Source organism: Oncorhynchus mykiss, chromosome 26, assembly GCF_057628025.1.
Source record: "Oncorhynchus mykiss isolate SJ-2025 chromosome 26, ASM5762802v1, whole genome shotgun sequence".
Taxonomy (NCBI): domain Eukaryota; kingdom Metazoa; phylum Chordata; class Actinopteri; order Salmoniformes; family Salmonidae; genus Oncorhynchus; species Oncorhynchus mykiss.
In genome coordinates this window covers 40,053,556-40,081,198 of record NC_143047.1, presented here as the reverse complement: position 1 = coordinate 40,081,198, position 27,643 = coordinate 40,053,556, and the positions used below count along the sequence as shown (strand labels likewise).

The window sequence follows — 27,643 nt, the reverse complement described above, 5'->3', positions numbered from 1 at the left end:
GTCTCGCTCTCCCTCTCTGTCTCTCTCACTCTCTCTCTGCCCTCTCTTTCTCTCGCGCTCTCTCTCTCTCTCTGACGTTGACAGGCTCTTGGGAGGGCTAAGTGTCTGTGTCCCGCCCTCTCTGCCTGTTAACAGGCTTTGCCAGAGGGCCAGGAGGTGGGCGGCTGGCTTTGCTTGTTGGGTGTTGAAGGGTTTGCAGTTTTTATTTTCACCTGCGGTCATGCCGTGTGTGAAATTAACCCCATGTGCAACCCTCTGGGAATACATCCCCGTCCATGTTCTTGTCTGTAGTGTCTGCTAAAACAGTCCACATAGAATAGAGATCTTCGAGTAGGAAGCCTGGACGGGTAACTAGCAGTTGTTGTGTTGCCGGCTGCTTCTCACTAATTGCTGCAGACAGCTGGTGTTTGGGCGCAGTTCATCCAGTATCTATCAAGTGTAGCCTGCTCATAAAATGAGGTGGACTTTCTTTAGTACGACATGTGTGAAGGATATGGGGGGGTGTCTGTGTGAAGGATACGAGGGGTTTGTGTGTGTGTGAGAAGGATACGGGGGGGGGGGGGGGTGAAGGATACTGGGGGTGTGTGTGAAGGATACGGGGGGGGGGGGGGGGAGGATACTGGGGGTGTGTGTGAAGGATACGGGGGGGGTTGTGTGTGTGTGTGAAGGATACGAGGGGTGTGTGTGAAGGATGGGGGGGGCCCATCCTCATAAGTCTGAGGTATTTCTGAGGAAGATGTCCTTATTGCTAAGGATGGTTGTTACCTACTAATCTTTAACAAACATGAGGACTGCAGTTTAATTCAACTCCCCAACTCCCTCCTTCCCATGGTTTAGGACTGTTATTGGGGAGGGAGACTAACAACTTTATGTACTAGGACAATGGTTCTCAAACCTCTCCTCGGGGACCCCCAGCCGGTCCAAACCTCTCCTCGGGGACCCCCAGCCAGTTAATATATTTGATCTCTTCCAGAACTAGCACACCTGATTCATCTTGTCAACTAATCATCAAGCCCTTGACTTGGTGAACTAGTTCTGTTCTAAAACACAATAGTAACATAGGGTTCCTGGAGAGGAGATTTGAGAACCACAGTACCAGGGCTTGTTATCCAGTGGAGTGCCACGTTTAGACCTCTGCAGATAGGAATGTGGCATTGACATCAGCTCTAGACTACATATTTCTGAGAGTTTGTGTAACGTTGTGCCCACCTGAACTAAGCCCCCTCCATGTGTTGTATATCCAGTCCCCCGGTCTCTTCCCAGCCGACCCACTTGTCCTATGTCTTGTTCCCCAACAGCAACAGCAGCTCCAGGCTCAGCACCTGTCCCACGCTGCCCACGGTGGGCCACCCATCCAGATGCCCCCGCACCCCTCGGGCCTACAGCCCCCCGGCATACCCCCCATCCCTGGTGTGGCAGGCTCCGGTCTGCTGGCGCTGGGTGCTCTGGGCAGCCAGGCCCACCTGCCCTCCGTCAAGGACGAGAAGAACAACCACGACCTGGAGCACAGAGGTGAGGCGCTTAAGGGTGTGGATAGTTATGTGGTTCTGCTCAATGTGCAGTGTCACTGCATTGCGGCCATTTTGGATCCCTACAATAGGCATTGTGGTTTGATATTGCGGCCATTTTGTCCCTGCTCAGTGGGCATTTGCGGCTCTAAATTACAGCCATTTTGGTTCTGTGCTAATTTTGTTTGAGTATGAGTTGGGTGGCCTGATGTCCATGTACTCTCATACCATAGTGGCTGTAAACACTCATGAAATTAACTTGTCTGACTGTGAAACCAACGTATTTAAAAATGTATTTTTCTCGTGACTGCAACACATTAAGTCACAATACATGTTGCCATTCGTACTAACGTTCTTTTCACTTTCTCCCTCTTGGCCTGTCATCCTTTCACTCCCCCCTGGCGATCCCTCTGGTAAAAGAACGAGAGTCGAGCACGGTAAGTTCTCCTTTATTCTTCTGAGCCCCCCCCATCTCCACAGCCCTCTCTCTCTCACCCTCTCTCTCACCCTCTCTCTCACCCACCTTGTTCTCCCTTGACATTGACATTGAGCCAGTCTGTTTGGTGACTAAGGCACTTTGCATAGACTTTAAACACCACGCCTTGTTAGAAATGTAAAATTCCTGATCCCTGCAGTAGAACACACACGTTTTGTCTGGTATAAGCTATTCTGCAATCAAATAATGACTGGGGGAGCCGAGTCTGGCTCATAGAGCTGGAGCTGCTTCCTCCTCTACACTATCTAATCCAGGTGGAAAATGACTCCAGTCAGCAGGCGAGGATTAGCCCGCTCTATCATTTCATCACAATTAAAAGAGACTTTGACTCTCGTCTCTCCTAAGAGGATTTACTGTCGCCCATCTCTCCACCCCTCCTCCCTCCTCTCTGCCTTTTACTCCTTCCATCTATCCACCCCTCCCCCCTCCTCTCTGCCTTTTACTCCCATCTCTCCACCCCTCCTCCCTCCTCTCTGCCTTTACTCCTTCCATCTCTCCACCCCTCCTCCCTCCTCTCTGCCTTTTACTCCTTCCATCTATCCACCCCTCCTCCCTCCTCTCCTCCATCTTTCTCTCCAGCCTCATTCTGCTTCTTTGTTTTCTAATGCGCTCCTTTTCCTTTTGTTGGTTTGTTGTAATCATTCTCTCTCTCCTTTCTCTTCATACTCAATCCTTTTGTCTCTCTCTCTCTCTCTCTCTCTCCTTTCTGTTCATACTCAATCCTTTTGTCTCTGTCTCTCTCTCCTTTCTGTTCATACTCAATCGTTTTGTCTCTCTCTCTCCTTTCTGTTCATACTCAATCGTTTTGTCTCTCTCTCTCTCTCCTTTCTGTTCATACTCAATCCTTTTGTCTCTCTCTCTCTGTCTCTCTCTCCTTTCTGTTCATACTCAATCCTTTTGTCTCTCTCTGTCTCTCTCTCCTTTCTGTTCATACTCAATCCTTTTGTCTCTCTCTCTCTCCTTTCTGTTCATACTCAATCGTTTTGTCTCTCTGTCTCTCTCTCCTTTCTGTTCATACTCAATCCTTTTGTCTCTCTCTGTCTCTCTCTCCTTTCTGTTCATACTCAATCGTTTTGTCTCTCTCTCTCTCTCTCCTTTCTGTTCATACTCAATCCTTTTGTCTCTCTCTCTCCTTTCTGTTCATACTCAATCGTTTTGTCTGTCTCTCTCTCCTTTCTGTTCATACTCAATCGTTTTGTCTGTCTCTCTCTCCTTTCTGTTCATACTCAATCGTTTTGTCTCTCTGTCTCTCTCTGTCTCTGTCTCTGTCTCTCTCTGTCTCTCTGTCTCTGTCTCTCTGTCTCTGTCTCTCTGTCTCTGTCTCTCTCTGTCTCTCTCTCCTTTCTGTTCATACTCAATCGTTTTGTCTCTCTCTCTCTCTCCTTTCTGTTCATACTCAATCCTTTTGTCTCTCTCTCTCTGTCTCTCTCTCCTTTCTGTTCATACTCAATCCTTTTGTCTCTCTCTGTCTCTCTCTCCTTTCTGTTCATACTCAATCGTTTTGTCTCTCTCTCTCTCTCTCCTTTCTGTTCATACTCAATCCTTTTGTCTCTCTCTCTCCTTTCTGTTCATACTCAATCGTTTTGTCTGTCTCTCTCTCCTTTCTGTTCATACTCAATCGTTTTGTCTCTCTGTCTCTCTCTCCTTTCTGTTCATACTCAATCGTTTTGTCTCTCTGTCTCTCTCTCTGTCTCTGTCTCTGTCTCTCTCTGTCTCTCTGTCTCTGTCTCTCTGTCTCTGTCTCTCTGTCTCTCTGTCTCTGTCTCTCTCTGTCTCTCTCTCCTTTCTGTTCATACTCAATCCTTTTGTCTCTCTCTGTCTCTCTCTCCTTTCTGTTCATACTCAATCGTTTTGTCTCTCTCTCTCTGTCTCTCTCTCCTTTCTGTTCATACTCAATCCTTTTGTCTCTCTCTGTCTCTCTCTCCTTTCTGTTCATACTCAATCCTTTTGTCTCTCTCTCTCCTTTCTGTTCATACTCAATCGTTTTGTCTCTGTCTCTCTCTCCTTTCTGTTCATACTCAATCGTTTTGTCTCTGTCTCTCTCTCCTTTCTGTTCATACTCAATCGTTTTGTCTCTCTCTGTCTCTCTCTCCTTTCTGTTCATACTCAATCGTTTTGTCTCTCTGTCTCTCTCTCCTTTCTGTTCATACTCAATCGTTTTGTCTCTGTCTCTCTCTCTGTCTCTGTCTCTGTCTCTCTGTCTCTGTCTCTCTGTCTCTGTCTCTCTGTCTCTCTGTCTCTCTGTCTCTGTCTCTCTGTCTCTGTCTCTCTCTCCTTTCTCTTCATACTCAATTGTTTTGTCTCTCTCTCTCTCTCTCTCTCTCTCCTTTCTGTTCATACTCAATTGTTTTGTCTCTCTGTCTCTGTCTCTCTCTCTCTCTCTCTCTCTCTCTCTCTCTCTCTCTCTCTCTCTCTCTCTCTCTCTGTCTCTCTCTCTGTCTCTCTGTGTCTCTGTCTCTCTCTCTCTGCCTACTTCCAGTAAATATTTCTGAACACAGATAGTGAATTTTTTCCTCCCTCCTGCCCCCGGGCTTCTTCTCTTGTTAAAGCCTCTGTTTATTAGACTAGATTAAATCTCTCTGATAGCCAGGGATAGCGACTCGGTGGCGGCTGTGACAACGCAGGGATTGGGTTCCCAATGACTGGGCAGCGTGAATGGGTGCAGTCATGTCTGAAGGGAATGAAACTGGGCCCCTGCGATTAGCAGTGCTAATGCTAACTCCACTCCCCTCCCTCATCTCCCTCCGTCGCTTCCTCCCTTCCTGTCCTGTTGTCTCAGGTCACCTGATAGGAGGCGTCTGAGGTTATCCAGTCTGTTAATCAGGCCTTAAAAAGCCACTGTGTATTAGACAGACAGACACACACAGTTGTTTTACTATCCTTGTTGGGACCAAACGATGTATTCCCTTTCAAATTATATTTACCCTAAACCTAATTCTAACCTTAAAGGGAATCCTAACCGTAAACCTAACCCCTCCCTTGTGGGGGCCAGCGAAATGTCCCCAATTGTCAGAATTGTCCTTGTTTTTACTCTCCTTGTAAAGGTGTCCGCATGCTTCCCAGACGGAACACTTCAGGAGAGTTTATACATGTACTATGACAACATTTGGGGGCTTTTTGGGCACATTTTTTTCTCGAGGCCTGTTAATTCTGACTTGAGGAATGGACAAGCTGTACTATTGCCCTTTTTTCCTATTTTTTTTTCAAGGGAATGTCTTTAAGGGAGTATGCAAACACACTCGTTCCGTTCGCCTAGTCGACTTCAGCTATCCGCCAGCCGAACTGAAGCATGCTGACACCTTAAGGACTTCTGATACCTACATGGATAGTAAAACCAAAAACACACACAACCTCAGAGAGAGGGGGCCTGGGAGGGAGGTAGCTAGCTAGTTACCCAGCCCACCACCCCTCTTTCCACCCCTCAGGCCAATCCTCCTCTATTTGTCTCTCTCCTTTTATCCTCTCCAAAAGAGAAGCTGCGCATTTTGGAGCCACAATGGCAACATTCATGTACATATTTAGAGCCGGGATGGGGGAAAGGGGAGGGGGAGAATGGAGGGTTTGGCTTGGTCACGAAGAGGCAGATTCCTTTGTGCAGCAGCCAAGACGAGGGCATGTTGCCTAGAAAGCCCTTCTGAAGGGGGCACCCCAACGCTGCCCAACCACATCCTCCTCTCTCTCTCGTTCTGTCTGCCAACCACAAGGCCCTGTCTCTTTTTTCTTCTCTCTCACTACTTTTATTTCTTTACTCTCGCTGTCGTTCGTTTCTTCTTTCTCAGTGGACATGGGTGAGGGGTTAAAATGGGCAGCTCTTGTCGTCTCTGTGGGTAAGGAAAGGCTGACTGAGTGTGTGGGCTTGGCATGGAGGGCCCAGTGCCACCCTGGCAGTGCCAGCCTAACTACTGGCTTCTCATTGGATGCCAGCTGCCTCACGACTGGTCTCTCATTGGATGCCAGCTGCCTCACTACTGGTCTCTCATTGGATGCCAGCTGCCTTACTGCTGGTCTCTCATTGGATGCCAGCTTCCTCACTACTGGCCTCTCATTGGATGCCAGCTGCCTCACTACTGGCCTCTCATTGGATGCCAGCTTCCTCACTACTGGCCTCTCATTGGATGCCAGCTTCCTCACTACTGGCCTCTCATTGGATGCCAGCTTCCTCACTACTGGCCTCTCATTGGATGCCAGCTGCCTTACTGCTGGTCTCTCATTGGATGCCTGCTGCCTCACTACTGGCCTCTCATTGGATGCCAGCTTCCTCACTACTGGCCTCTCATTGGATGCCAGCTTCCTCACTACTGGCCTCTCATTGGATGCCAGCTGCCTCACTACTGGCCTCTCATTGGATGCCAGCTTCCTCACTACTGGCCTCTCATTGGATGCCAGCTTCCTCACTACTGGCCTCTCATTGGATGCCAGCTTCCTCACTACTGGCCTCTCATTGGATGCCAGCTGCCTCACTACTGGCCTCTCATTGGATGCCAGCTTCCTCACTACTGGCCTCTCATTGGATGCCAGCTGCCTCACTACTGGCCTCTCATTGGATGCCAGCTGCCTTTTTTCTCTTTCACTCCCTCTCTTTTTCAACAACTTTCCTGCTCTACTATTTTCTCAACGGTTTCTGTTTGCTCTTTGTCAACGTTCCTTCTGTGCTCTCACTCACTCATTGAGTCTCTCCTGTCATTCAATCCCTGTGGTTTAGTCAGTTTCCTGTCCCTCCCTCGCTACTTGTTTTTGTACTGTATAACCACTGAGTGGTCCTGGCAAGGTGCTGACCTGTGTGAGGTCAGAACTCACCACACCAGTCCACTCTCCAGCAGTCATCCGTTCAGCCCAGCAGCTCTGGAGAAAGAAGCACTGTTCACCTGGTGTTTTCCTTTCTGATGGTGTGTGTGTGTGTGTGTTTTGGAGGGATAGCAGGAGGAGGACAGGAAAACAAGTTCTGCATTGTTTGCATTGTGTGTCAACAGCCTCAGTCAATGGAAGGCTGGGAGAAGATGAGTCTGTGCAGTTTGTCTCCTGGGCACACTCAGTCATGCTCACTCCCTGTCCCTCACTAATGCATCATGGTGCTTGTTAATATCTTCTACTCTGAGGGGAGGTTTGGCTCTGTCAAGGGGTGTGTGTTTGAAGGACTTTTGGTAAAGCCCCATCGGTGGCCTGGCAGCTCTCCCCTCTAAGATGTCTGTCTCGAAATCACAAAGACACACTACAAGACCCAAACTAACGGAGCACTTTTCTCCTAGACGTTTTGTTACATGGGAAGACTCCTGTGACTGACATGGTTCCTCGTCTGTCTGTCTGTCTGTTGTTCCAGAATAACTCTGTGTCTCCGTCGGACAGCCTGCGTGCAGCCAGCGACAAACACCGCAGTTCCTCTGATTATAGCATGGACTCCAAGAAACGCAAGGTGGAGGAGAAGGACGCTATGAGCAGATACGTGAGTGGGAGCGCACACACATACACACACACACATACATACATACACACATACATACACACATACATACACACATACATACACACATACATACATACATACACACATACATACACACATACATACACACATACATACACACATACATACACACATACATACATCACCTTTTAATCAGGAGAAGTACTGCTCACACACTCTGATATAAGTGTGGTCACTGTCTAACACTGTCTCTCAACAGGACAGCGATGGAGACAAAAGTGACGACCTGGTCGTGGATGTGTCCAATGAGGTGAGAGCAGCTGGTCCCTTGCATGAGTGTGTTTGAGTGGCCGCGTATGAGTGTGTTGGTATGTTAGTGTGGTTGAGTGTGTTGGTATGTTAGTGTGGTTGAGTGTGTTGGTATGTTAGTGTGGTTGAGTGTGTTGGTATGTTAGTGTGGTTGAGTGTGTTGGTATGTTAGTGTGGTTGAGTGTGTTGGTATGTTAGTGTGGTTGAGTGTGTTGGTATGTTAGTGTGGTTGAGTGTGTTGGTATGTTAGTGTGGGTGAGTGTGTTGGTATGTTAGTGTGGTTGAGTGTGTTGGTATGTTAGTGTGGTTGAGTGTGTTGGTATGTTAGTGTGGTTGAGTGTGTTGGTATGTTAGTGTGGTTGAGTGTGTTGGTATGTTAGTGTGGTTGAGTGTGTTGGTATGTTAGTGTGGTTGAGTGTGTTGGTATGTTAGTGTGGTTGAGTGTGTTGGTATGTTAGTGTGGTTGAGTGTGTTGGTATGTTAGTGTGGTTGAGTGTGTTGGTATGTTAGTGTGGTTGAGTGTGTTGGTATGTTAGTGTGGTTGAGTGTGTTGGTATGTTAGTGTGGTTGTGTGTGTTGGTATGTTAGTGTGGGTGAGTGTGTTGGTATGTTAGTGTGGTTGAGTGTGTTGGTATGTTAGTGTGGTTGAGTTGCAGAGCCACATTCCACCCGGTCTCTCTGGTAGCTAGTAACTGAACACTGGTGTCTTTGTTGAGGAACCAGAGCTGACAGAGACCTTAACAGCTGTCACACCCTCACTAAGGTCACCAGGGTAACCTCCCTAACATAAAGAAGGAAAACGGAGCTGTGTGGTTGTGTGTAACATCCACTTGTGTGTATGTGTACCAAAGAAAACCTTTATTGTACAGAGACATGCTTATACAAAGAAATGCTTTTCACAGAAACCTAGAGGGGATGGAACCCCTAGGGTGACGGAGACAGAGGAGAAACTAAGTGTATCTGTGTTTGCACATGTGGCCTGCGTTTGTTTGACCTTCATGTACATGTTCCAGCGTGTTTCCACTCCTCCATTTCCTCATTCTCTCGCTCTCTTCCTCTCACTCACCGTTTTTCTCTTGTTTTCTCTCTAGGACCCAGCCACTCCCAGGGCCAGCCCCGCCCATTCTCCTCCAGAAAACGGTCTGGACAAATCACGGGCCCTAAAGAAGGACGCCCCCAACAGCCCCGCCTCCGTGGCCTCCTCCGGCAGCACGCCCTCCTCCAAAGCCAAGGACCATGCCCACGTGAGTGTGTGTGAGAAACGGGAAAGGAGGGGGTAGGGGAAAACAATAGACAAGGGAGTGTGAGCGGCTCCTACATGGGAGGAAGTGTAGCGATTAAATTGCTGAATGAGGGTTGGGGGGCTGGAGAGGAGACACACAGTGCTCTGCTCCTTTCAATATCCTTTATGGCAGGCAGAATAAATGTTCATTGCTTTCCCAGCCCCGGATCGTAAATAAACCGGGGTAATGACGGGGAGATCGCTCTGTCCCACCCTCCATCTCTCTCTCTCTGTCTCGGTCTGTCCCACCCTCCATCTCTCTCTCTCTCTCTCTCTGTCTCGGTCTGTCCCACCCTCCATCTCTCTCTCGCTCTCTCTCGGCCTGTCCCACCCTCCATCTCTCTCTCTCTCTCTCTCTCTCTCGGTCTGTCCCACCCTCCATCTCTCTCGCTCTGTCCCACCCTCCATCTCTCTCGCTCTGTCCCACCCTCCATCTCTCTCGCTCTGTCCCACCATCCATCTCTCTCGCTCTGTCCCACCCTCCATCTCTCTCGCTCTGTCCCACCCTCCATCTCTCTCGCTCTGTCCCACCCTCCATCTCTCTCGCTCTGTCCCACCCTCCATCTCTGTCTCTCGCTCTGTCCCACCCTCCATCTCTGTCTCTCTCTCTGTGTCTCTCTCTCTGTGTCTCTCTCTCTGTGTCTCTCTCTCTGTGTCTCTCTCTCTGTGTCTCTCTCTCTGTGTCTCTGTCTCCGTCTCTCTCTCTGTCTCACTCATCCCTCCTTCCCTTACCAGTCCCCATGTCAATGTGCTTAATTACTGGTCTAGTCAGGGAGCAAACTACAGAGATCTTGGATGTGATAATGTGTTTAACTAGTCAGGACTCATGTTTAGGCCAGTCTTTAATAGAGGTGTATGTGGCCCCACAGGGTTCGAATGAGCTGGCACTAGTCGATTGGATTATGTTCAGCTCAACACTCAAATTGTCACTGGAGTTTTGGGGAAAGCGGTTCAGTTATTTTGGGATTTGGTTGTTGTTTGTCCCTCTCGCCCCCTGTCTCTCTCACACATGTTCTATTTGTCTCTCTCACACATGTTCTATTTGTCTCTCTCTCTTTCCCGGTCTCTCTCTTCCTGTCTCTCTCCCCGTCTCTCTCATACATGTTATTGGTCTTTTTTTCATTGTCCTTATTTCCCTGTCTCTTGGTAGCTGCTTGGGTGGGGTTGCCAGTTAATTTCATTTTGTTTGGGGAGGTGGGGGGGGGGTTTGCAAGTTGATTTCAGTTTGTTGGGGCGATGCAAGTTGATTTCAGTTTGTTTGGGGGGAGTGGGGGGGGTCGCAAGTTTGTTTGGGTGGGTTGCCAGTTGATTTCATTTTGTTTTGCGGGGGGGGGGGGGGGCTTGCCAGCGATCTGGTTGGGTGGGTTGCCAGCGATCTAGGTGGGTGGGTTGCCCGTGATGTGATCTTGGTGGGTGGGTTGCCAGTGATCTAGGTGGGTGGGTTGCCAGTGGTCTAGGTGGGTGGGTTGCCAGTGGTCTAGGTGGGTGGGTTGCCAGTGGTCTAGGTGGGTGGGTTGCCAGTGATCTAGGTGGGTGGGTTGCCAGTGATCTGGTTGGGTGGGTTGCCAGTGATCTGGTTGGGTGGGTTGCCAGTGATCTGGTTGGGTGGGTTGCCAGTGATCTGGTTGGGTGAATTGGGGTTCTATTGCTTTGTGATCGGCATCATTTAGAATTAAAATGGAACACGCTGGAATAAAGCAACATTAATCACACCAAGTCTCTCTCTGTCAGAATGATAAGTCATCCACGCCGGGCCTGAAGTCTAACACCCCCACACCTCGTAACGATGCCCCCACACCAGGCACCAGCACCACCCCTGGTCTACGGCCCATCATGGGCAAGCCCTCGGGCATGGAGGCACTGGGTAAGTCCTCACACACACACTCATACCCACATGTATACAAACACACTCGCCCGCTAACCACAAATAGATTAACATGAAAATAACTTCCTTGTAGGTCTGCCCATTTGCCTATGACTGAATCAGTTGTTCTTACGGTCTCTCTCCTCCCTCTCTCTAGCTGCTCCAGCCCTGCGTACTCCTTTGTCCATAGCTGGCTCCTACGCCACGCCCTTCGCCATGATGGGCCACCACGAGATGAACGGCTCCCTGACCAGCCCCGGGGTCTACGCCGGCCTCCACATCTCCCCCCAGATGAGCGTGGCCGCTGCTGCGTACGGACGCTCGCCCATGGTACGCTCCCCTAAAACTCCCCCTTCACCTCACATACTCACATTCAGCCTCCTTTCCCTATACACCGTTACTATACACAGTCACACAGGCTACCGTTACTATACACAGTCACACAGGCTACAGTTACTAATACAACACAGTCACACAGGCTACAGTTACTAATACAACACAGTCACACAGAATACAGTTACTAATACAACAGTCACACAGAATACAGTTACTAATACAACACAGTCACACAGGATACAGTTACTAATACAACACAGTCACACAGGCTACAGTTACTAATACAACACAGTCACACAGGCTACATTTACTAATACAACACAGTCACACAGGATACAGTTACTAATACAACACAGTCACACAGGCTACAGTTACTAAAACAACACAGTCACACAGGCTACATTTACTAATACAACACAGTCACACAGGCTACAGTTACTAATACAACACAGTCACACAGGCTACAGTTACTAATACAACACAGTCACACAGGCTACAGTTACTAATACAACACAGTCACACAGGCTACAGTTACTAATACAACACAGTCACACAGGCTACAGTTACTAATACAACACAGTCACACAGGCTACAGTTACTAATACAACAGTCACACAGGCTACAGTTACTAATACAACACAGTCACACAGGCTACATTTACTAATACAACACAGTCACACAGGCTACAGTTACTAATACAACACAGTCACACAGGCTACAGTTACTAATACGACACAGTCACACAGGCTACATTTACTAATACAACACAGTCACACAGGCTACAGTTACTAATACGACACAGTCACACAGGCTACAGTTACTAATACGACACAGTCACACAGGCTACAGTTACTAATACAACACAGGCTACAGTTACCAATACGACACAGTCACACAGGCTACAGTTACTAATACGACACAGGCTACAGTTACTAATACGACACAGCCTACAGTTACTAATACGACACAGGCTACAGTTACTAATACGACACAGGCTACAGTTACTAATACGACACAGGCTACAGTTACTAATACAACACAGGCTACAGTTACTAATACAACACAGGCTACAGTTACTAATACAACACAGTCACACAGGCTATCAGTTACTAATACAACACAGGCTACAGTTACTAATACAACACAGGCTACAGTTACTAATACAACACAGGCTACAGTTACTAATACAACACAGGCTACAGTTACTAATACGACACAGGCTACAGTCACTAATACAACACAGGATACAGTCACTAATACAACACAGGCTACAGTTACTAATACGACACAGGCTACAGTTACTAATACGACACAGGCTACAGTAACTAATACGATACAGGCTACAGTTACTAATACGACACAGGCTACAGTTACTAATACAACACAGTCACACAGGCTACAGTTACTAATACAACAGTCACACAGGCTACAGTTACTAATACAACACAGTCACACAGGCTACAGTTACTAATACGACACAGTCACACAGGCTACATTTACTAATACAACACAGTCACACAGGCTACAGTTACTAATACGACACAGTCACACAGGCTACAGTTACTAATACGACAGTCACACAGGCTACATTTACTAATACAACACAGTCACACAGGCTACAGTTACTAATACGACACAGTCACACAGGCTACAGTTACTAATACAACACAGGCTACAGTTACCAATACGACACAGTCACACAGGCTACAGTTACTAATACGACACAGGCTACAGTTACTAATACGATACAGGCTACAGTTACTAATACGACACAGGCTACAGTTACTAATACGACACAGGCTACAGTTACTAATACGACACAGGCTACAGTTACTAATACAACACAGGCTACAGTTACTAATACAACACAGGCTACAGTTACTAATACAACACAGTCACACAGGCTATCAGTTACTAATACAACACAGGCTACAGTTACTAATACAACACAGGCTACAGTTACTAATACGACACAGGCTACAGTTACTAATACAACACAGGCTACAGTTACTAATACAACACAGGCTACAGTTACTAATACAACACAGTCACACAGGCTATCAGTTACTAATACAACACAGGCTACAGTTACTAATACGACACAGGCTACAGTCACTAATACAACACAGGATACAGTCACTAATACAACACAGGCTACAGTTACTAATACAACACAGGCTACAGTTACTAATACAACACAGGCTACAGTTACTAATACGACACAGGCTACAGTCACTAATACAACACAGGATACAGTCACTAATACAACACAGGCTACAGTTACTAATACAACACAGGCTACAGTTACTAATACGACACAGGCTACAGTTACTAATACGACACAGGCTACAGTTACTAATACGACACAGGCTACAGTTACTAATACAACACAGGCTACAGTTACTAATACAACACAGGCTACAGTTACTAATACAACACAGTCACACAGGCTACAGTTACTAATACGACACAGGCTACAGTTACTAATACAACACAGGCTACAGTTACTAATACGACACAGGCTACAGTCACTAATACAACACAGGCTACAGTTACTAATACAACACAGGCTACAGTTACTAATACGACACAGGCTACAGTCACTAATACAACACAGGATACAGTCACTAATACAACACAGGCTACAGTTACTAATACGACACAGGCTACAGTTACTAATACGACACAGGCTACAGTTACTAATACGACACAGGCTACAGTTACTAATACGACACAGGCTACAGTTACTAATACGACACAGGCTACAGTTACTAATACGACACAGGCTACAGTTACTAATACGACACAGGCTACAGTTACTAATACGACACAGGCTACAGTTACTAATACGACACAGGCTACAGTTACTAATACGACACAGGCTACAGTTACTAATACGACACAGGCTACAGTTACTAATACGACACAGGCTACAGTTACTAATACGACACAGGCTACAGTTACTAATACAACACAGGCTACAGTTACTAATACGACACAGGCTACAGTTACTAATACAACACAGTCACACAGGCTACAGTTACTAATACGACACAGGCTACAGTTACTAATACAACACAGGCTACAGTTACTAATACGACACAGGCTACAGTCACTAATACAACACAGGATACAGTCACTAATACAACACAGGCTACAGTTACTAATACGACACAGGCTACAGTTACTAATACGACACAGGCTACAGTTACTAATACGACACAGGCTACAGTTACTAATACGACACAGGCTACAGTTACTAATACGACACAGGCTACAGTTACTAATACGACACAGGCTACAGTTACTAATACGACACAGGCTACAGTTACTAATACGACACAGGCTACAGTTACTAATACGACACAGGCTACAGTTACTAATACGACACAGGCTACAGTTACTAATACGACACAGTCACACAGGCTACAGTTACTAATACAACACAGTCACACAGGCTACAGTTACTAATACGACACAGTCACACAGGCTACAGTTACTAATACAACACAGTCACACAGGCTACATTTACTAATACAACACAGTCACACAGGATACAGTTACTAATACAACAGTCACACAGGCTACAGTTACTAATACAACACAGTCACAGGCTACATTTACTAATACAACACAGTCACACAGGCTACAGTTACTAATACAACAGTCACACAGGCTACAGTTACTAATACAACACAGTCACACAGGCTACATTTACTAATACAACACAGTCACACAGGCTACAGTTACTAATACGACACAGTCACACAGGCTACAGTTACTAATACGACACAGTCACACAGGCTACATTTACTAATACGACACAGTCACACAGGCTACAGTTACTAATACGACACAGTCACACAGGCTACAGTTACTAATACGACACAGTCACACAGGCTACAGTTACTAATACAACACAGGCTACAGTTACCAATACGACACAGTCACACAGGCTACAGTTACTAATACGACACAGGCTACAGTTACTAATACGATACAGGCTACAGTTACTAATACGACACAGGCTACAGTTACTAATACGACACAGGCTACAGTTACTAATACGACACAGGCTACAGTTACTAATACGACACAGGCTACAGTTACTAATACAACACAGTCACACAGGCTATCAGTTACTAATACAACACAGGCTACAGTTACTAATACAACACAGGCTACAGTTACTAATACGACACAGGCTACAGTTACTAATACGACACAGGCTACAGTCACTAATACAACACAGGATACAGTCACTAATACAACACAGGCTACAGTTACTAATACAACACAGGCTACAGTTACTAATACGACACAGGCTACAGTTACTAATACGACACAGGCTACAGTCACTAATACAACACAGGATACAGTCACTAATACAACACAGGCTACAGTTACTAATACAACACAGGCTACAGTTACTAATACAACACAGTCACACAGGCTATCAGTTACTAATACAACACAGGCTACAGTTACTAATACAACACAGGCTACAGTTACTAATACAACACAGGCTACAGTTACTAATACGACACAGGCTACAGTTACTAATACGACACAGGCTACAGTCACTAATACAACACAGGCTACAGTTACTAATACAACACAGGCTACAGTTACTAATACGACACAGGCTACAGTTACTAATACGACACAGGCTACAGTCACTAATACAACACAGGATACAGTCACTAATACAACACAGGCTACAGTTACTAATACGACACAGGCTACAGTTACTAATACGACACAGGCTACAGTTACTAATACGACACAGGCTACAGTCACTAATACAACACAGGATACAGTCACTAATACAACACAGGCTACAGTTACTAATACGACACAGGCTACAGTTACTAATACGACACAGGCTACAGTTACTAATACGACACAGGCTACAGGTTCTAATACGACACAGGCTACAGTTACTAATACGACACAGGCTACAGTTACTAATACGACACAGGCTACAGTTACTAATACGACACAGGCTACAGTTACTAATACGACACAGGCTACAGGTTCTAATACGACACAGGCTACAGTTACTAATACGACACAGGCTACAGTTACTAATACGACACAGGCTACAGTTACTAATACGACACAGGCTACAGTTACTAATACGACACAGGCTACAGTTACTAATACAACACAGTCACACAGGCTACAGTTACTAATACGACACAGGCTACAGTTACTAATACAACACAGGCTACAGTTACTAATACAACACAGTCACACAGGCTACAGTTACTAATACGACACACGCTACAGTTACTAATACGACACAGGCTACAGTTACTAATACGACACAGGCTACAGTTACTAATACGACACAGGCTACAGTTACTAATACAACACAGTCACACAGGCTACAGTTACTAATACGACACAGGCTACAGTTACTAATACGACACAGGCTACAGTCACTAATACAACACAGGATACAGTCACTAATACAACACAGGATACAGTCACTAATACAACGCAGGCTACAGTTACTAATACGACACAGGCTACAGTTACTAATACGACACAGGCTACAGTTACTAATACGACACAGGCTACAGTTACTAATACGACACAGGCTACAGTTACTAATACGACACAGGCTACAGTTACTAATACGACACAGGCTACAGTTACTAATACGACACAGGCTACAGTTACTAATACGACACAGTCACACAGGCTACAGTTACTAATACGACACAGTCACACAGGCTACAGTTACTAATACGACACAGTCACACAGGCTACAGTTACTAATACGACACAGTCACACAGGCTACAGTTACTAATACGACACAGTCACACAGGCTACAGTTACTAATACGACACAGTCACACAGGCTACAGTTACTAATACAACACAGTCACACAGGCTACAGTTACTAATACGACACAGTCACACAGGCTACAGTTACTAATACGACACAGTCACACAGGCTACAGTTACTAATACGACACAGTCACACAGGCTACAGTTACTAATACAACACAGTCACACAGGCTACAGTTACTAATACGACACAGTCACACAGGCTACAGTTACTAATACGACACAGTCACACAGGCTACAGTTACTAATACGACACAGTCACACAGGATACAGTCACTAATACAACACAGGCTACAGTTACTAATACAACACAGGATACAGTTACTAATACAATACAGGAAGAGGAAATAAAAGGTGTTCACTCAAACACACACACATGCAAACGTACATCAGAGTCACGTCTCACTATATATTACATGTCTCAGCAGCTCCACCGTTGAGTTAGCCAACACGGCTGTCGGCTAGAAGACTTATGCTAATATGACTAGCAGCCAATTTACAATGAATTTCCTATTTCAATAGTTCACTTTTTTAATATTTCTTTAGAAATACATAAAAAATAATTTCTCTCCTCTCTGTGTAAATTGTTAGCTAACTCCAAGGTTTCTATTGCCTAACTCCACTGCTTTGATGTCTGGTGCTACAAGGGAGGGGAATAACAACTCTGTCAAAACACTTCTCTGTGTGTGTGAATCTCCCAGGCTCTCATTAGCATTAGTAAGCTCCCCTTTCACACCGTTACCACAAACCTGGGCGAAGGAATGTAGAATACACAGCACCGTATGAAATGATAGTAAGAATTCCCCTTGTGTCCCACATACTCATAACTGATTCAATACGGACCGCACGTCTCTACTAGTACTACTGAACTAGGTCAGGCTTCGGCCCCTGGTATCGTTTAATTAAGCAATAAGAGCCAAGAGGGTGTGGTATGTGGCCAATATACCACGGCTTAGGGCTGTTCTTATGAACGACGCAACGAGGAGTGCCTGGACACAGCCCTTAGCCGCGGTATATTGGCCATATATCACAAACCCCCAAGGTGCCTTATTGCTATTAGAAACTGGTTACCAACGTAATTAGAGCAGTAAAAACATGTGTTGTCATAACCGTTGTATACGGTCTGAACCACCTAGTTTATAAACGTAAACCAGGCCTGGAAAAATACCTTTAAAGCTTTAAAACAGAAACAAAAATCTCTGCCCAATGCAACATGTATAGTATTGCAAACAATGTAACTTAAAACTGCAAAACTCTCTCTCTGCCAACAAGATGGTTGTGAACTGTTTTGGGTGGCATTGGGTTGTGAGCTGGGGGTTTTGCCACATAGGACATTTGTGTGATCGGACCTTCTGAAATGGTACTAAAGTGCCCCTGTCTTATTTGACACTACAGAGGCAGTGATGCTAAGTTTCCTGTTTGAACATTTATTCTAGTTGGCTGCATGGATAGGCTTTCCACTGTTTGACATGTTAACATGCTAACGGTCTGTTTTCCCAGGTGGGGTTTGACCCTCACTCCCACATGAGACCAGGCCTGCAAGCCAGTCTCACATCCATCTCTGGAGGGAAACCGTAAGTCTCCAAACCCACTCTTTGTTTAAACTGTTTATCACGAGAGCCTGAAAGTCACAGGTCAAGTCCAACATTTTTGGTTCCAGGTTTCATTTAGTCTCAAAACAACTGCCCTTTCCCCCCACGGTAGTGCCTACTCCTTTCATGTGAGCGCCGACGGCCAGATGCAGCCGGTGCCCTTTCCCCCGGACGCTCTCATAGGCCCGGGCATCCCACGCCACGCTCGCCAGATCAACACGCTGAGCCACGGCGAGGTGGTGTGCGCCGTCACCATCAGCAACCCCACGCGCCACGTCTACACCGGTGGCAAGGGCTGCGTTAAGATCTGGGACATCAGCCAGCCGGGCAGCAAGAGTCCCGTGTCCCAACTGGACTGCCTGGTAAGGAGCCGTTAGCGTTTGGACACACCTACTCATTCAAGGGTTTTTTGGTTACTACATGATTCCATATGTGTTATTTCATAATGTTGATGTCTTCACTATTATTCTACAATGTAGAAAATAGTGAAAATAAAGAACCCCTGTAATGAGTAGGTGTGTCCAGACTTTAGACTGGTGCTGTTTCAACTGGATGACTGTCACTGTGGATAAAGCCATCTGCTGAATGATCATATCATTGTTATAATGGTGTAAGGCATAACAACAGACAATGTGGGACGAAGGCTATAACTTAGGTTGGCTGGGCTGTATGCTAGCTAACAGGATAGCCAAGCTGAACAAGCTAGCCTTGTATCTGAGATGATACTGTGACGGTTATCATTAGACATGGACTGAGATATCAAGCCCACCGATGGGCACAGAGGATGCTCTTCATAGGGCTGATGTATGACCAGGGATTTTCTCTGTGCTTGAATTAGACCATTTTCCTGTCCTGCTAAGCATTCAAAATGTTTCGTACTTTTGGGTGTCATGGAAAATGTATGGAGTAGAAAGTACATTATTTTCATTGGGGATATAGTGGAGTAGAAGTTGTAAAGAATATAAATAGTAAAGTACAGATGCCCCCAGACAACTTAAGTAGTACTTCAAAGTATGTTTTACTTAAGTACTTTACACCGCTGCCTTCAGCCCTCTGAACCCCGCTGCCTTCAGCCCTCTGAACCCCGCTGCCTTCAGCCCTCTGAACCCCGCTGCCTTCAGCCCTCTGAACCCCGCTGCCTTCAGCCCTCTGAACCCCGCTGCCTTCAGCCCTCTGAACCCCGCTGCCTTCAGCCCTCTGAACCCCGCTGCCTTCAGCCCTCTGAACCCCGCTGCCTTCAGCCCTCTGAACCCCGCTGCCTTCAGCCCTCTGAACCCCGCTGCCTTCAGCCCTCTGAACCCCGCTGCCTTCAGCCCTCTGAACCCCGCTGCCTTCAGCCCTCTGAACCCCGCTGCCTTCAGCCCCCTGAACCCCACTACCACCCCCTGAACCCCACTACCACCCCCTGAACCCCACTACCACCCCCTGAACCCCACTACCACCCTCTGAACCAGCCCTCTGAACCCCACATCCACCCTCTCCCTCCATCTGCTCTTGTGAATGTAATAATTCAAGGCACAGCGTCTTGTTCGTCGGCCCTGTGTGTGACGTTTTTGAAAAAGACCTAAAGTAATGATCTTCTGATCGTCCTGCCCCGGTTTGCCATTACCCACCCCATTAGTCATTCTCCCATCCTCCCCATTCATCAGTTTGATACTGTCTCCTGGCCACTTTGGAGAGGGGGAAGGAGCAGAGGGAGAGTGCTGGCTTTGTGACCAGGTCTTATATAGTCATCAGCAAGCTGTTTAATTCATCTGAGAGCCCCGGCCCTCTATTGATCTGTCATTCACATCACCCGCCTCATGGACCCAGTCCAGCTAACACTCTTCTGCCCTTGTTAAAGCTGAAAATGAGTCTCGCTCCACACACCACAGCCGAGGGAAGCCATACTCAAACACACTCTGATGCTTTTCTCCTCACACCTGCTTCCAAAGGCACATCTGAGCTGTCTTTGTTGCAGGTGCATTTTAACAGTTGAATAAGATGAGAAAAAGAAGAAACCTGCACACGGCTCTCGAATTGGGTCGCGGCTCTCGAATTGGGTCGCGGCTCTCGCTGGGGTCGCGGCTCTCGCTGGGGTCGCGGCTCTCGCTGGGGCTACGGCCACGGCTCTCGCTACGGCTGCGGCTCTCGCCACGGCTCTCGCTAGGGTCGCGGCAACGGCTCTCTCTCGCTAGGGTCACGGCTCTCTCTCGCTAGGGTCACTTCTCTCGCTAGGGCCATGGCTCTCTCTCGCTAGGGTCACTTCTCTCGCTAGGGCCATGGCTCTCTCTCGCTAGGGTCACTTCTCTCGCTAGGGCCATGGCTCTCTCTCGCTAGGGTCGCGGCAACGGCTCTCGCTAGGGCCGCGGCTCTCTCTCGCTAGGGTCACTTCTCTCGCTAGGGCCATGGCTCTCTCTCGCTAGGGCCATGGCTCTCTCTCGCTAGGGCCACCGCTCTCTCTCGCTAGGGCCACGGCTCTCTCTCGCTAGGGCCACGGCTCTCTCTCGCTAGGGCCATGGCTCTCTCTCGCTAGGGTCACTTCTCTCGCTAGGGCCACGGCTCTCTCTCGCTAGGGCCACGGCTCTCTCTCGCTAGGGTCACGGCTCTCTCTCGCTAGGGTCACGGCTCTCTCTCGCTAGGGCCGCGGCTCTCTCTCGCTAGGGTCACGGCTCTCTCTCGCTAGGGTCACTTCTCTCGCTAGGGCCATGGCTCTCTCTCGCTAGGGCCACCGCTCTCTCTCGCTAGGGCCACGGCTCTCTCTCGCTAGGGTCACGGCTCTCTCTCGCTAGGGTCACGGCTCTCTCTCGCTAGGGTCACTTCTCTCGCTAGGGCCATGGCTCTCTCTCGCTACGGCCGCGGCTCTCTCTCGCTAGGGTCACGGCTCTCTCTCGCTATGGTCACTTCTCTCGCTAGGGCCACGGCTCTCTCTCGCTAGGGCCACGGCTCTCTCTCGCTAGGGTCACGGCTCTCTCTCGCTAGGGCCACGGCTCTCTCTCGCTAGGGCCACGGCTCTCTCTCGCTAGGGTCACGGCTCTCTCTCGCTAGGGCCACGGCTCTCTCTCGCTACGGCCGCGGCTCTCTCTCGCTAGGGTCACGGCTCTCTCTCGCTAGGGTCACTTCTCTCGCTAGGGCCATGGCTCTCTCTCGCTAGGGCCACCGCTCTCTCTCGCTAGGGCCACGGCTCTCTCTCGCTAGGGCCACGGCTCTCTCTCGCTAGGGTCACGGCTCTCTCTCGCTAGGGCCACGGCTCTCTCTCGCTAGGGCCACGGCTCTCTCTCGCTAGGGTCACTTCTCTCGCTAGGGCCACGGCTCTCTCTCGCTAGGGTCACGGCTCTCTCTCGCTAGGGCCACGGCTCTCTCTCGCTAGGGCCACGGCTCTCTCTCGCTAGGGTCACGGCTCTCTCTCGCTAGGGCCACGGCTCTCTCTCGCTAGGGCCACGGCTCTCTCTCGCTAGGGCCACGGCTCTCTCTCGCTAGGGCCACGGCTCTCTCTCGCTAGGGCCACGGCTCTCTCTCGCTAGTGTTCCTAGCTCCAACAGTATAGCAATATTTAGCAATACATTTGTGTGTCTCACGATACCTGCTATTATCACCATAACTGTCTGAAGCCCAAATGTTAACTGTCTCCCTCTCTGTCTCCAGAACAGGGACAACTACATCCGCTCCTGTAAGCTCCTCCCTGATGGCCGCACCCTGATTGTGGGCGGTGAGGCCAGCACGCTGACCATCTGGGACCTGGCCTCTCCGACGCCACGTATCAAGGCGGAGCTCACCTCCTCGGCCCCCGCCTGCTACGCACTGGCCATCTCCCCCGACGCCAAAGTCTGCTTCTCCTGCTGCAGTGACGGGAACATCGCCGTCTGGGACCTGCACAACCAGACCCTGGTCAGGTGAGTGATCCATCTGAAGAGAGTAGAGGACTGGTTGGGGCTGGGAGGGATGTTCTACTACCCATGTGATTTTAGCAGTAATGATTGGAGGGGGATTACATTGAAATGTCCACAGCGTGAGTGGAATCACTTGGCTAAGTTCCACTGTGTTTGTTGGGTGTTGTAGGCAGTTCCAGGGCCACACGGACGGCGCCAGCTGTATCGACATCTCCCACGATGGGACCAAGCTGTGGACCGGAGGTCTGGACAACACCGTCCGCTCATGGGACCTGAGGGAGGGTCGCCAGCTCCAGCAGCATGACTTCACCTCCCAGGTACGCTCGTATTTATGCTTATACGCATACACACACACACACAGGGGATGCAACGGTACAGTGGGCCCACGGTTCGGTTCGGTTTGGGGATATTTACATATTCACCCTTTAAACCCTTTAACTATTTTATTTAGCCTGAAACGTTCCATTCAGAAAAATGTCAACATGACTGACTGCCTGGTTTCTGTCTCTACTGTATGACAGCAAGGGGAGAATACAATGAAAAGGGCTTCTTAGCTTTGACAAGCTGTAGGTGCTTTGCCAATGTGGGGCCCAGACCCATCAGCTTCACGGATGGCGTTCACTATGTTTTGTGCGTTATCTGTAGTGGCTGGGATTGTGATATTTGGTCTCTCTAGCGTCCACTCAGTCACAGCATTCATTAATTCTAGGGCTAAGTGTGCGCTTGTATGACTCTCATACAGGGGCCGAGTTTGCAACACATAGATCTCCCAGACCAGTGCATAGTGAACCGTCAGTGAGGTAGCTTCCAGTACATAGTGAACCGTCAGTGAGGTAGCTTCCAGTACATAGTGAACCGTCAGTGAGGTAGCTTCCAGGACATAGTGAACCGTCAGTGAGGTAGCTTCCAGTACATAGTGAACCGTCAGTGAGGTAGCTTCCAGTACATAGTGAACCGTCAGTGAGGTAGCTTTGAGTTGCTCTGGAGGTCCAACTATCAGTGGAGAGAGCTAGATAGGGTGTCTGTGTCAATTCCTTTTAAATGTCTCTCTGTGATGTTTCATAGAGTTTGGGAATTACTTTGCTGCTGAAATGTGTGCGGGAGGGGACATTGTAATGCGGTTCAATTGTTTTATAATCAGGTGACGAAATCCCGAGTCAGTAACCACCGAATAGGCCTGCAAATCTTTGGCTATGATTAATACTCCCACTGCTTTCGTTATTTCTTAGTTTTTCTGAATTTGTCACAAATAGTTGTTGAAGGCAGCAATGAGAGATTATTGTGTTTTGGCTAACGAGTGGACTCTCCTTGCTCCTGCTGCAAGGGATGCGGCTGAGTGATGGCCACGCAAATGACACATCGTGTTAGAAGTGTTTCCACTGGAGTAGCCGACAGGGGCAGAGCAATGCTTGCAGACTGTACTTTGTTTGTTTACGGTCTTCTTACCCTCGTCATTGTATTGAACGCTGAATCCAGAATGTTCCCCCGCAGCGGATTTGAAAGACGCCGGTGTCTCTTCAAATGTGCGTCTCTCTGTCTCCCCATTGTCACGTTGGGAGCTGAGAGAGTATTTGTTTTTAGTTTCCTCTCTCTTCATGGGGCCCCCTTTAGGGAGGTTTCCTACTGAGATGTCAGTGCAAATCGTCCATTGGTTGTTTAAGGGGGAGGGGGGTTGCTGTCACTGCGGTTGCCACATTTTGAGACATAGCTGTTGAGTGAAGTTTTGTCGGCCATCAGTAGCCCCTTAACGGCCACAAGCTGCGTGTCTGGTTCTGCGGATCTGAATGTACCACGTGCCTGTAGTCTGCAGCGCAATGAGCACGCGTGGGAAATGACCGGAAAATGACAGGCGTATCGTAATTCCGCCGTTCACGTGTGCATATTGAACCGTAGGGGGCGTACCGAACGGTTCGACAACATACAGTGTACCGTTGCATCCCACACACGCACACACTCTATTTTGCCCTAGTTCACCCCCACCTCCCGTCTCCTCCCAGATCTTCTCTCTAGGCTACTGCCCCACAGGGGAGTGGCTGGCAGTGGGCATGGAGAGCAGCAATGTGGAGGTTCTCCATCACACCAAGCCGGACAAGTACCAGCTCCACTTGCATGAGAGCTGCGTCCTCTCGCTGAAGTTCGCCTACTGTGGTAAGAAACATGTCCAGGGTGCTAGAAGTCATTTATAACCTGTATTTATGTAGTTCACGTGTAGAAACCTTTTTTCTCAAGGAATTGAACCACATTGTTTAGTTGGTATTTCCACTGTACCAACAAGTAATACCAACTGCCCCACATCCGTTGTATTGGGTTAGCTACTAAATCTTAAACCATGTGGATTTTGGTGCTTGGAGAGTCGTGTGCAGGCCTGTCCTGCTTGGTGAGGACAACCTGGACTCTGAGCTCATGTATTTATGTCCTGTGTTTGAAGGTAAATGGTTTGTGAGCACGGGGAAGGACAACCTCTTGAATGCCTGGAGGACTCCGTACGGTGCCAGCATATTCCAGGTACTCCAATCAATAACACACACACTCTCAAACACGCATAGATGCTCACAGTCCTGGGACATGACCAGCAGCATGGAAACCCCAGCTACCACTGTCAGTTGTAATCTGGAAATCAGAAGCAAACTAATCAAATCAAATTTGTCACATACACATGGTTTGCAGATGTTAATGCGAGTGTAGCGAAATGCTTGTGCTTCTAGTTCCGACAATGCAGTAATAACAACGAGTAATCTAACCTAACAATTCCAAAACTACTAAGTGTAAAGGGATAAAGAATATGTACATAAAGATATATGAATGAGTGATGGTACAGAGCGGCATAGGCAAGATGCAGTAGATGGTATCGAGTACAGTATATACATATGAGATGAGTAATGTAGGGTATGTAAACAAAGTGGCATAGTTTTAATAGTGTTTTTTTACCCTTTACATCAACAGTCAAAGGAGTCCTCTTCCGTCCTGAGCTGCGACATCTCTGCAGACGACAAGTACATTGTGACAGGCTCCGGAGACAAGAAGGCCACAGTGTACGAGGTGATCTACTAGGAACACCAGTTTGACCCCTCCTAGTGGCCTGACGAGGGGAGCTGCTAGACCCTCCTCCTCCTCTTACTTCACTCACCACATCCCCTAACCTCAAAGACCACCAGGGATTGGACTACAGACCATGTCGGCCGATACCGCTCCGGGATTGGTGCTCAGAAGGCACCATGAACTGCGCTTGGCAGTTGGCCTGGCTATGATTGGCTATCGGTGCAGACTGTAACCCAATGGGCACTGAAGATGTAAATTGTCTTGCTGTTTTTTGATCTGTTCCTGGGCCTGTTTTTGGAGGGTTTATTTTTGAAGGTGATGAATGTTTCTGTAATGTGACTGGATGAAGCAGTGCTTTGTCTTTACAACAGTTGCTCCCTGGACGTCTTGTGAAAATTGTACATAATGGAGTAATAAAGACATTTTATATATATATATTCTAAATATATATATCTATTTTCATGTCCTGGTGTACTTGTGACGTTTTTGCTTTCGGCCTCTCCCTTCTGCTTGATATCCAAGGGAGAACAGAAAGTAGAATAAGCATTTTGTTTTTAAGGATTTTTTGTTGTTGAGGGTGTTGAAGCACGTTCTCCAGGCTGACCTTTTTCCAAATCAAATGGAAATGTCTCTCCAAAAACTAAATGGTCAACCGGAACACGTTTGTGGAGATTCAAATGTGAGTTTTGGGATGGTGCCCTTTTTTTTGGGGAGCTACGAAAATGTCTGGGAAGTGGAGCCTGCCGGCTCAGGCAGAGCCACGGAACTCCGTGGAATACCACAGGACCCCCGCTTGGACCGGCCTATCAGAGGAGACTGGGGGATCGGCGAGAGGAGGAGAACAATGTAAATTAAAACCATATTAAAGAAACTAACTGTACTACTTTCTCTGTGCCCTTTTATGACCCGTCTCTTACGTCTTGGATGGTGTTTTGGGTGGTCTGGTTGGTGTTGAGCAATGGACTTCAATTCTACTGGATTATTACTAGTACGGGCTGACGGACTGGGCTTATCGGCCGCGTCCCCAGTTCATATGGCTGGCCGGACACAACCTGAACATTGAGTCTGGACCTAAATCTGATGTAGAACAACCCACAGGGTCATCTAGATGGGGGGTTAAGGAGAACATGCTTCTATGGAATCCATTGATTTGATCCTCTATCCTCATTTATCAGTACATCATCATAACCGGACTTGGATTCCAGTCGATATACAGTGCCTGTTAAGTGCTAGGGTTGGCTATTACGATCTTTCAAAATGTAAAACAGAAGTTAGCATTGTGACCAGCATCTACATAATGTTCAGTACCGAGTAGGATGAAGGTGCCTCTAGACACGGATCTGTTTGGTACCCAAATGGTGCTGAGGGTAAGATGCTCTGTGTCTAAGGGGAATATCTTCCTTCACCGTTCAGCTGTTGGGGTGAACACTCAAATTGTTCACTGCGCCCCCAATACCCTCCTTTCCTTCAGTCATAACGAGGGGTGAAATGTGAGCGTCTCCAATTCACAACCAAAGTATGTAGCAAAACTGTGTCAGCACTGAACATAATGTACAGTTGATGATCATCCAATAAACAGTTTGTTTTTGTAGAAAGACTTCCCAGTTCATTTCAATGCAACATATTGTTGAGGAAGCGCGCAGTCGTTGTAGCAAAGAGCGTTTTCAGTACTTCTACGAGAGCCGTGGGTGTCTGTGTCTGCCCTGACATTAACTTCCTCTTAATAGGTTTGAAAGTAGATACGTTTGAGTGTAGAGTCTAAACCACTGGAGTCTTCCACTTATACCCCACACTTGATGTGATACTTAAACACTTTTAACTGTTTCATAATGAATACCTAACCTCAAACATATGCCTGGTGATTCCTTGTAGTTAACTGGATGCTGTATATGAGGTGTGTGTGTGTGTGTGGGAGCCTGTTGAATAGCAGTGGAGTCAGTAGGCTGCTGTCCAGGCTTGTCGTTGTGGTCGCAGGCTGTTCAACAGACTAATGCTGGGAGAGGAGACGCATTGCTGAGGATCTGGGTGTGTTGCCAAACCACCCGTGTGACTTAAGAGTGTCACACA

The 27,643-nt window shown here is 47.7% G+C and overlaps 1 protein-coding gene across 7 annotated transcripts in view; it reads left to right on the top strand.

Annotated features, from left to right (window-relative positions):
* The window catches only part of tle3b (TLE family member 3, transcriptional corepressor b), a 49,387-nt gene extending 22,216 nt beyond the window's left edge, over nt 1-27,171 (top strand). For 4 of the 7 annotated variants that reach the window (XM_090223069.1, XM_090223067.1, XM_090223070.1 and 1 more), the window contains 14 exons: nt 1,299-1,513; nt 1,885-1,945; nt 7,322-7,444; nt 7,686-7,736; nt 8,827-8,979; nt 10,749-10,881; nt 11,039-11,211; nt 18,577-18,650; nt 18,781-19,030; nt 22,293-22,540; nt 22,707-22,854; nt 24,535-24,685; nt 24,966-25,042; nt 25,481-27,171. In XM_090223069.1, coding sequence (XP_090079195.1) covers nt 1,299-1,513; nt 1,885-1,945; nt 7,322-7,444; nt 7,686-7,736; nt 8,827-8,979; nt 10,749-10,881; nt 11,039-11,211; nt 18,577-18,650; nt 18,781-19,030; nt 22,293-22,540; nt 22,707-22,854; nt 24,535-24,685; nt 24,966-25,042; nt 25,481-25,588 — 1,965 coding nt within the window. In that variant the 3' untranslated portion in view covers nt 25,589-27,171. The remainder of the gene's footprint in view (nt 1-1,298; nt 1,514-1,884; nt 1,946-7,321; nt 7,445-7,685; nt 7,737-8,826; nt 8,980-10,748; nt 10,882-11,038; nt 11,212-18,576; nt 18,651-18,780; nt 19,031-22,292; nt 22,541-22,706; nt 22,855-24,534; nt 24,686-24,965; nt 25,043-25,480) is intronic. The other 3 variants (XM_036963952.2, XM_036963950.2, XM_036963953.2) reach the window with 1 other exon arrangement.
* Nucleotides 27,172-27,643: the final 472 nt, after the last annotated feature.